We start from the raw sequence: 11116 nt of genomic DNA, 5'->3' as shown, positions 1-11116 counted from the left end.
CACCTCTTCAGCATGCATTGAACCCGAATTTCCCATATGCGGAAGTGCAGCACACACTTCTAATGTGTACTCAAGATATTTGTCTCTTCAATATGTGTTGCATCTGTGTTTCGCACATGCACGTGTACTGCTCATATGTGAGTAAAAATATTGGGTTAGAATTTTTCCAATAACAATTTTTTTTACCCATCATTCTTTAAAGACGAAGTCAAAGCCGAGCGAGTGTCGAAGACAACAATGCGATGTTTGTCTTCTTCTCCACCCTTTAAGAATACGAGGAAGTGCTTCTATATTTAAACACTTTAAAGTTCCTTTCTCCCACCAATGCAGCAGAAGTCCTCTTTCTAAATATGAAGTTTAATTTTTCACTTCTCCATTTTTCATTCAATTACAACGTTAGAACCCGACACTATCTGTGCTGGTGAGAGCCAAGATGTAGTAGATACACAATGGTATAATCGAGGTGTGCACAAATTATTCTGAATATCAACATTATCATAAAATGAAGTTATCTTTTTGTGGTTAGTCAGGCAGTTTGCTTAGTTGTTTGGCTCTTCTTGGTACTGGCCAACTATATGTAAAGTAAAAACTATATGTAATTCTGGAAATTTTAACAGTGTGATTGTTTATGCATTTTGCTGAATATGATTCAAATATTTTGTTGTTTATTATCTACCGTAACAACTCACTCCTGCGCATTGGATCTACGTGTTGATGCCATTTTTCGTCTCAATTTGTTGATTAAAAATTTGAGTTGTGGGCAACTTGAAGAACTATCTAACTTTCAAATTGTCATGATCCTGACCTGTCATGGTTGGCACCCACACTACCACCCCTCCTCCCGATGGGAGAACCAACTACCAACCTTAACTTAACCTATCAAACCATTTTAAGAAACAACTAATTATAATGATATCAAATGCTAGGAAACCAGTTTAAAGCAATTAAAGGATCAAGTTCCCATAAACTCAATCATTTAACAAAATCACTTGCGGAAATTAACTTTCTAGACCTGAAAGTCATAGTATTAAAACTCTAAAGTATCTAGAATAAGATGATGTAACCCCAACAAGAAAACATAAGTCGAAAATCTAAAATGTACGTGTCAGAAAAGATAAACAAACAAAAGTAGAATAATAAAAGATGACAATGGTCAATGTGTATTAATTTAATCATCCGTTAATCATTAATTGTTCTAAATATCTACACTGTCCTAGCACTACGCTGCCATGTTCAGTTATTAGTTGAGAATCAAATCTAGTCCTTTGGACGGGAAAATAAGAAATTTGAAAAGACCATTTTTATATATTCATTTGTAAATGGTCACCAGATTGTAATTCCTATCCTTTGGGACAAATGTAAAGAAAACTGTCGCACTTGATGATAGATTGAACTCATATATATGGAGAAAGAAAAAATGAAAAACACTCTTAAAAAGTACAATTAGAAAGTACATCATGACCAAAACAACATAGAAAGAAAACTCAAAGTAGGAAGTATCTCCTTGTAGAGCACAATTAATTGATTCTTGAAATCTCTACTTCTTTTGGCTTGGCTTCCATACGAACCCGAAATCCGCAACAAATACATCCTTTATACTTTGCTAGGATGACAATCACTATAAAATATAGACGTGGCTTAGTAATAAGGGGGTGGTGGAGATGGAGTGGATGGAGAAGGAGATTGGAAGTTGTATGGAGGAGGAGGATATTGGTAGTTCTCTGAGTTCTTTGGTGATGGCAAATTGCGGTGACGATATTGAGCAACATGTGGTAATTTAAAGAAAGGTTTTGGTAATGTCACTTTGTATTCATAGTTATCTTTTGACATTGAAGGTACCTTGTTGTAATCCTGGGTTACTGATGGTTCCTCATGGTGAGTATCTTCGTGAACATGTTGATGGACTTGTGGCTCATGATTGTAATTATCTTTTGATTCGGATGGAATTGAAGGCACCTTATAGTACTCTTTGGAGACTGATGGCACCTTAGTATAGGTATCTTTTGGAAATGATGGCACATCCTTGAAGTACTTGGTTGATTCTGATGGCACCTTAGTATAAGCATCTTTTGGAAACGATGGCACCTTGAAATACTCTTTTGATTCTGATGGCACTTTAGTGTAAGTATCTTTAGGAGCTGATGGCACCTTGTAGTACTCTTTTGATTCTGATGGCACCTTAGTATAAGTATCTTTCGAAAAGGATGGCACGCCCTTGAAGTACTCTTTTGATTCCGATGGCCTCTTAGTATAAGTATCTTTTGGAAATGATGGCACCTTGAAGTACTCTTTTGATTCTGATGGCTCCTTAGTATACATCTCTTTTGAAAATGATGGCACCTTAAAGTACTCTTTTGATTTTGATGGAACATTAGTGTAAGTATCTTTTGGAGCTGATGGCACCTTGTAGTACTCTTTTGATTCTGATGGCACCTTAGTGTAAGTATCTTTTGGAAATGATGGCGCCTTGAAGTACTCTTTTGATTCTGATGGCACCTTAGTGTATGTATCTTTTGGAAATGATGGCACCTTGAAGTACTCTTTTGATTCTGATGGCACCTTTGTGTAAGTATCTTTTGGAAATGATGGCACGTCCTTGAAGTAATCTTTAGATTCTGATGGCCTCTTAGTATAAGTTTCTTTTGGAAATGATGGCACGTTGAAGTACTCTTTCGATGCTGATGGCACCTTAGTATATGTACTTTTCGGAATTGATGGCACCTTATATTCGGGGGAATAAGGTTTCTCTTGCTTCGTGGTTTCCTGTGGGGAATAACTATAAGGTGTATAGGCTGCAACACTTGTGGCAATTACCAAGCAAAATGTCATGGCATATACAATTTGATGATGACGAAATTGTTGTCTTCTTGAGTTCCCCATTTTCAAAAACATAATTCCCTCAATGAATTTGTTTTGAAATTTTGGCTTCTATTGTTTGTTGTTACAAAATGGCTTCTACCAATTTATTTATAGGAAAGAAAATCATTTAAGTAATAGACACCACTTTGATATATGATCCTAAAAGTGGTTGCCCATGATGTCCTTCATGGTTCTCATGTCATTGGATGCCTTTTCACATATTATAATATTCCAGTAATACCATATATGAAAATTAAAATATTGTATCATTAGAGTAATGATCAACGCAAGAGTTAAATTTCATATATATATTTTTTGAGAAAAAATGACCTTTTCGTACTAAATTAATTAGCATACTGAACTATCTTTTAAGAACTAATTGCTTGCACGTCTAGGTCCTAACATTCCAAGTAATTCTGTTGGAAATATTCATTGCATCATGAAGATATTATTTTATGATTTTTAGAATATGCTTCATTGTGAGATTAGTGCTTTGCCTCTTTTTTTCCCAAGATTTTTATTTTTATTTTCTATATAATCTCCCAGACTGAAATTGACTTATTTTCTCATCTCACTACAAGAAATTGGGGAATACGAGACATTATATAAATGTCATATTAAGTTGCTTAAATGTCACAAATTTATTCATTGACACTTAATTTACATTTGGATCAAATATCGTATATTTCAGTGTCACCAAATAAATATTGTCGTATCTATATAACAATTGTTTTAGAAGGGAAGGTTATGTTTATTCCATAACATAAAGAGGTATATTGGACTTCTCCTTTCTTTTTTGATACATCTCAAATCTTTCAAGATATATACGTGTCATTTTATTTGGCCTCAACTGACATTTATATCCTTTAATTTTAGGTGTGCACAAGTAGACATTTGAACTTATATACAACTAGTGGATTTGTCCGCGCATCGCGCGGTTAAAATAAAGATTCTAAAACAATTAGTGTCATTACTTGACAAATATTCTAATAATAAATAATGCAATAAAAGAGAAGAAAATTAAGTTACGATCCTAATATGACATATCGAAAGAAATTGCTAAAAAAAAAATTATGCTACAAGTTGCTTATTAAAAAAAAGATCGAAGCATAAAAATTGATATGAAAAACTTCAGTTAATTGATAATCCAATCATCATAGTTTCATACTAATTAAATTCAATGATTTATAGCAATCTTATTAATTCAATCAACAATCTACTCCATCATAAATTACTCCTCCTATCCCATATTAGTTGATCAGTAAACTGAAAATAGTTGTCACATATTAGTTGATCACCTTACTAAATCAAGAAAACATTAATTGATTTTTTTCCAAATTACTTTTCAATTAATTCTTTTTTAAAGTATTCGCCCTTGTCTGTAAATTTTAAAAAAAGTTCTTAAGGGGTGAATTGGTAAAACTTCCCACTTATTTATGATTTTTTAATAAATGTGCGTAAAAAAAAAGTGATCAACTAATATGAGACGGAGAGTACATGATTTTCTATTTGTATAAATCACTATATAATAAAAATAAATAAATAAAGGTATATGATTTCTTAATATATGCACGTAAAAAGAAAAGTGATCAACTATTATGGGACATACGGAGTACATGATTTTCTTTTTGTATAAATGATTATATAATAAAAATAAATAACTAAAGAGATATGATTTCTTAATATATGCGCATAAAAAGAAAAGTGATCAACTATTATGGGACGGAGGGAGTACATGATTTTATTTTTGTATAAATGACTATATAATATATATAAATAAAGATATATCTGTGCTAAATCATGATGCGATGGAATACATGAATTATATTAAACCCGATCCAGCTCCTCTTCATTATACTTTTTCTCCATTTCATCAAAGAGTATACATTTAGTTAAAAGACATGTTCTATTTAATATTTATAGGTTAAGATTATATTGCATGCATAACCACAAATTTTGAAGATCCATTAATACCATTGATTTAATCTTAATTTATATTATTCAATTTATCAAAATTGTTGAGCTTGAATTAATATGTTTATTTACCCTGGTAAATAGTAATCTTGTAAAAACAAAATTTGGCCTTAGAACGTTCCAAAATATTTTTCTATTAAATAAATAGTCTTATGATTCACATACACTAAAGAAAAGGTAAAAGAAATTTTATTTTAAAAAAAAGAAAATTTGAATTTTTTTTCTCTGATGACGCAGTAGCCTCCGCATATTTAAATATCAATAATATAAGATTTATTTCTTTTATCTTCAAATAAAGCAGCCTCCTATATTTAAAATATAAAAATATAAGATGATATTAATATGTATCTAAATTTGCAGGAAATATTTTTCTTACCAAATTTGAAAAGTACTTTCCAAAACTTATTTACTTGATTATGATCATGATTTTATTTATTTAATATAATCTTTATCTTTAAAATTTAAATAGGATATATATCTCTTATCTAAATGTATACTTGACGAAATAGAGAGAAAGGGTAATAGAGAGGGAACCAAATCCTATTCACACATTTACTCGATAGTCAATATTTTTAAAAAAGAAAGGTCAATTGTCAACATATTAAGCAAATAAATATAACGGAAAAAAAACACAAGAAAAAGGGAAGAGAAAGAACACATCAAGGAGGCCACTGTTAATTTTTTTTGTTAATGACTACTCAAGTTTACAAGGTATATTTGGAGGTGTGTGGATACCATTTTTAAAGACATTACAACATCAACAATTTAGTAATAAAATGTTACATTTATTTGGAGGCAAAAATTTAAAAGCAAACATGAAAAGATGACTAGTCAAATCTTGAGTATGAAAAAACTTCTTAGTAGGAAATGTTCCCCCTGAATGGAGCCTTGCACGGGCTGCAACGTGGATACCAAATATAATATAAAAAACCAAAAAATATATAATAAGAACAGTATGTAACTTTCATGATAATCAAAGTTCAGACGTTGGTTCTCGCCTTCACAATATTCCATAAAAATTGATATACTTTTCATGGGAAGATCTTGTCAAATCATTTTGAACTTCCTGCCAGGTTAGACAATATAAAGTTAGATAACTTTTCTATTAACTATTAGAATAGTATTAGGAAATCATCAAATCCAAAGAAATTTATAAAGAGAAAGAAAAGATTAATGGGATATATATATATATATATATATATATATATATAACCCATTTCTTATTCAATACAAACTCTTTTCAACAACGTAAAATGGGTCTCAATCCTAAAACCACAATGATTCGTAAGCTAAGTGATGCAAAATAATGACGGCTAACACAAACAAAGAAACCCCAAATTTAGAGCAAGTTCCAAATGAGAAATGTCAGAAAACATTTCCATTTTCTTTTTCTATACAAACCCATTTCAACTACGTGAAATGGGATCTCAATCCTGCATTTCAGCAAAAAAATATACAAACACCAAGAGGATCAAAGAAAAAAGTTGTTAAGGCAATAAAAGATATACCAGAAAAGCCCACTGATGGAACTGACCGTTGTGTTTCTTGGTTAAATTTTCAACCACATTGGCTCCACGATCTGCAGTGGGAAGTTTGTTTGATGGTTTTCTCAGACTCATTTGAGCCTTCATCGGGATCTATGAAATCTCCGGCCAGTTTACTCTCTCCGGTGCCTGAAAGCTTAAATAATGAAGCATGATTTTATAGGACCTTAATATTTTGACTGTTCCAAATATTATAGCCTTAATTTGTAGAAACGGTTAAGGGCTACTAATTACAATTAAGAATTGGAATTTTAAACGGTAAGGGTTACTTATTACGATTAAGAATTGGAATTTTAAACGGTATCTTTCTCTTTCTTAAAATTTAATTAATTAAAACCCAACCTTAAATTGAGGAAATTAAACACTAACTAATTAAAATCAATTTACGTCTGAAAAAGGGAAAAAAAATCCTCCAAAAATCAGAAAAAATAAATAAATAGGTTTCGTGATCATTGAGGTATGCCACAACGGCGGCTGAATATCCAGCTTTATATATATATATATATATATATATATATATATATATATTGAACAAATAGACATATGCATCCTATATAACAATTTTCACATACTATATGTATTATGCCACATAGGTATTATGACTATTAATTAATAATTAGTTTTTGGACACGTGTGTTGCACGTGTATTCCAACTTACTTCGTATATGACTTACATAATTATCTAAGATTATTGCAACACATATTGAGTAATAAAAGACAAATAAAAAAAGAGGTTTAATGAATATGATACTTTTCTAGCTATTTGACAGTTTAAGTCCAAGATCTATGAATATGATATCTAACAATTGAACAAAAATATTTCAATGTTCATGCTCGTGACAACACTACATCATTTCAACACTCACGATTATGTACAAAATTAAAAGAAAATAAAGAAACAAGAACAGATTGGGCGTGAAAATTGTATAGGATATAATAGATATTCTAAACTATAGACCTTAATCATATCTTATTAAGTGGGAAGCGCTAACCTTTGACCTTCAAAGTTGAATTACCATTTTACCCCTCCACTAAATCAAAATATGATTAATTAATTTATTAAATACTACTATTTTAGTTACATAATAGTAGAACGTGATGTCCAACAATTACACTTTAATTCTTTAATTATGACATTATAATTATAATTGATAATTGATGAGAAATTAATTAAAGTAAAAGACAAAACAATGTATGAAATTCTTTCAATTCGGTGATTCTTTAAATTTTGTAACCAAAAATAAAATTTGTGTATCATGATTTAATATTAAACAGATAGATTTTTTGCATCAAAGTAACATGGATATAAGAGCGTGAAATACAATTACGATCCGTAATAAGGATTTGATGGTTCTATACCAAAATGGACATGTATTATAAATTCTAAAAGTAAATCAGTTTGTATATCATTTGAGCTAAAAAGATTTTCTGTGAATCCCCAACTATTAGTAAAATATTATACATATATTTAAGAATTTAAAATTAGTGATATAATACAATTTTGATTTATAGAGAATTATTTTTAAAATTTTCTTTACTAAATGATATACATGATCGATAACCATTAGCTTATCTGCCTTTTGTTTTGCTAGTTTTTCTATATAATCTAAAATTATTTTTATATATATATATAATTTTATTTTGGATAAATATAATATTTTTATTATCTGTAATACATACCTTAACTTCTAACGATGATTATCTCTAAATTTCTATCATAAAAAATATACACAATGTTAAACTACTAAATATTAGAAAGATAAAGAAGCTAACTTCCTCAAGGAGGTTTATTAAAAAAAAAAAATATTCCGATGACAATAATGTGTAAGGAAAATAAGGACTTGCAACATAATAATAATAATATTAATAATAATAATAATAGTAATAGTAATAATAATAATAATAATAATAATAAGTTATTAAGCCAAACATGATCATCTTGTGTAACGACCGGGTTTCGTAATTATAAAAAAGCCAACGGAGAAAAACTTTGGATCGGAAAACATTTTCGTAGTAACTTGAAATTTCCCAACCTTGTCCAGATTTGGACAAAATCGAAGTCATTAAGGTGTGGGAAAATCTGGTAACAATCAAGTGATTTAATTATGATTTTGATTACATGAGTAAATAGCTAACGCATTAAGAAATCCGTACAACTTTACGGAATTGAATTAGGGTGAGTAGAACTCCCAAAATCGATCTTAGCGTGAACGGTATTTTCTGAGTGTCGTTGGTTGAAGGTGTGTTGTGAAATGGGGTTTTTGAGAATTATTAAATAGCTCACTATTTCGTGCAATCCTCCTTGGCGGTGGTTTTGGTCACTCTGGTGAGGCTGCTGTAGCGGGGTGGGTGCCGTTGTGGCGGGCCAGATGCGACTTAAAGTCGTAAATAAACCCCAAAAATATTTTATTCTGCATTTTTGACTTTGAGAGCTAAGGAATAACTCCATATGACTTCTTGACTGTTTTCACCATTCTTGAGGCTAAAGGTAAGATTTTAACTCCCCGAATTCGTTTTTTGATCCGTAGAACGTAATCTAATGGGTAAATATTGGTGGGGGAGGGTTTTGATCTAGAATCTATGGTGGAAACAACCATATTTTTGGATACTTGGGATCATGGGTATGATCTAGGGTTGTTAGAATTGTTAATGATCTGGGTAATTAGTGATTGTTTATTGATTCCCGTATTATATTGATTGTTTGTAACCAAGAACAAACGAAACAAATCCGGAAAGGGAAGGATCAGTTTCAAGCTTGTTTCGAGGTAGGTGATGGTTGTGATTCTATGATTGTGTGATGTATGTTTTTGCTTCATTATGATACATGTATGTATGCGAATGTTGCATTATTGATAACACTTGTTGTAAATGAGATAAATGAATAACTATATGTCATGAATCACTTCTTGATTGTATGATTATTGAGAATGTACTTGTGATTATGATTGTGGTGTGTTGATTGGATCGGATACCGCGTTTCGGTATACTAATTGGGATCGGTTGCCATGTTTCGGCATAATTATGGGATCGGTTGCCACATTCCGGCATAAACATTGAATCGGGTACCACGTTCCGGCATGCTAACAGTTTGGGTTTGGGTTCTATGAGAGGACCAATGACTTGTTGTAAATGTATATTGTTGAGCATGTGATAATCGATAGTGTATATGCTCGACATTATGCATGTTTATAATGTTGTATTGACTTGCTTATGTTACACTTAGTGGGATAGCCGTGTGATCCTACCAGTACACTGTGGTTGTGTACTGATGCTTCACTTGCTCTTATTTTTGTTGAGTACAGGGCATCTTGAGGTGGCTATTGACAGACCTCGTCTAGAAGATTAGTGATCTTGTTCGAATTCAAGGGCGAGTCAATTCTTTCGGGCTGCCATGAGTTTTCTTTTCGTCTATGTCTACATTTCGGACTTAGACTTTTCTAGTTAGTTATAGTTCATTAGTTAGGGGTTGTAACCCTTCTTGTTTAGATTTTGGTTCATTGTTAGATGTTTCTGTACATTGACTTTCAGGTTCTAGGTGTTATTTCCGCAGTTGTTTAGTTGTTAGATTTTGTTGGAGTTTATAGGAACTCCCTATTTTCTTTCCTTAGCATTTAACTTGCTTCTGTAACTTAAATGCCTTAGTTTTTGGTTTAGTTGCTTGGTTGGGTTGTAGTAGTGGTTCTTCCACCGGAGGTTTAGCGTGGGTGCCAATCACGAAGGTCTGAGTCGTTACAAAGTTGGTATTAGAGCCTAGGTGTAGCTCCCGTCAATGCTCCCGCTGAGGAATATGTAATGAGAGGTCGCAGTCGAGGCAGGGGTAGATGAAGAGCTAGGGTTAGAGGTCATGGAAGAGTAGCGCCTGCTGGGGATGGAGCTCCTATTGAGAATGCTCCTATGAATGAGAACCCTCATACGCATCATGAAGAGATAAAGGAGAATGTTGATGTTGAGAACGTTGAGGAAGTTGGACAAAAGGAAGAGGTGCAGGCTGGAACTATAGGTGTTCCTCCCTTAGACCCAATGTTAGCTCAACAAATTATGTCGTTCTTGAAGAGATTGGTTGGTCCTGGAGCGCTTTTCTCTGCACTGCCCCCAAGACGGGTGGAACGGGAGGTAATGATGCTTTCTTTCGTCCTTTGTTGGGTTCGGTTATGATTGGTAATGAGCATGAATTGTTGACTAAGTTTTTAAAGCTAAAGCCTCATGTGTTTCTTGGTCCTGAGAATGAGGATGCTTATGAGCTTATCTTAGACTTCTATGAGAGGCTTCATAAGTTGGGAATTCTCCATCAGCATGGGGTTGAGTTCGTGACTTTTCAGCTTCAAGGTGAAGCTAAGCAGTGGTGGAGAGCTTATATGGAATGCCGATCTTCAATTTTACCTCCACTTACTTGGACCCAATTTCATGCTTTGTTTTTGGAGAAATATGTGCCTAGGACTTTGAGGGATCACAAGAAAGATGAGTTCATGGCTTTGGAGCAAGGTGGTATGACTGTGGGTGCTTATGAGGCCAAGTTTCATGCTTTATCTAGATATGCTACTCAATTTGTGACTACCGAGGAAGAGAGAATCCGGTTATTTATTAGGGGACTAAATTATGAGTTGCAAGTATTACCTATTCATATGACCTTTGCAGGGAGGAGCTTTAATGAGGTAACTGACTTTGTTAAGAAAGTGGAGGGGGTGAGGCGAGACGGTCAGACTAAGGCATTGGCTAAAAGGGCCAAGAACTCGGGTAAC

The 11116-nt window shown here is 32.5% G+C and overlaps 1 protein-coding gene across 1 annotated transcript; it reads right to left on the bottom strand.

Moving 5' to 3' along the window:
- Window positions 1-1638: 1638 nt before the first annotated feature.
- Window positions 1639-2880, bottom strand: LOC125839150 (protein PELPK1-like). Its single transcript, XM_049518130.1, has one exon. The coding sequence runs from the start codon at window positions 2878-2880 to the stop codon at window positions 1639-1641; it is 1242 nt and encodes a 413-aa protein (XP_049374087.1).
- Between the last annotated feature and the right edge of the window lie 8236 nt (window positions 2881-11116).

Source organism: Solanum verrucosum, unplaced genomic scaffold (assembly GCF_900185275.1).
Source record: "Solanum verrucosum unplaced genomic scaffold, falcon-dt-bn FXZP01000164.1, whole genome shotgun sequence".
NCBI classification, from domain to species: domain Eukaryota; kingdom Viridiplantae; phylum Streptophyta; class Magnoliopsida; order Solanales; family Solanaceae; genus Solanum; species Solanum verrucosum.
This window is presented reverse-complemented; position numbering and strand designations above follow the sequence as displayed.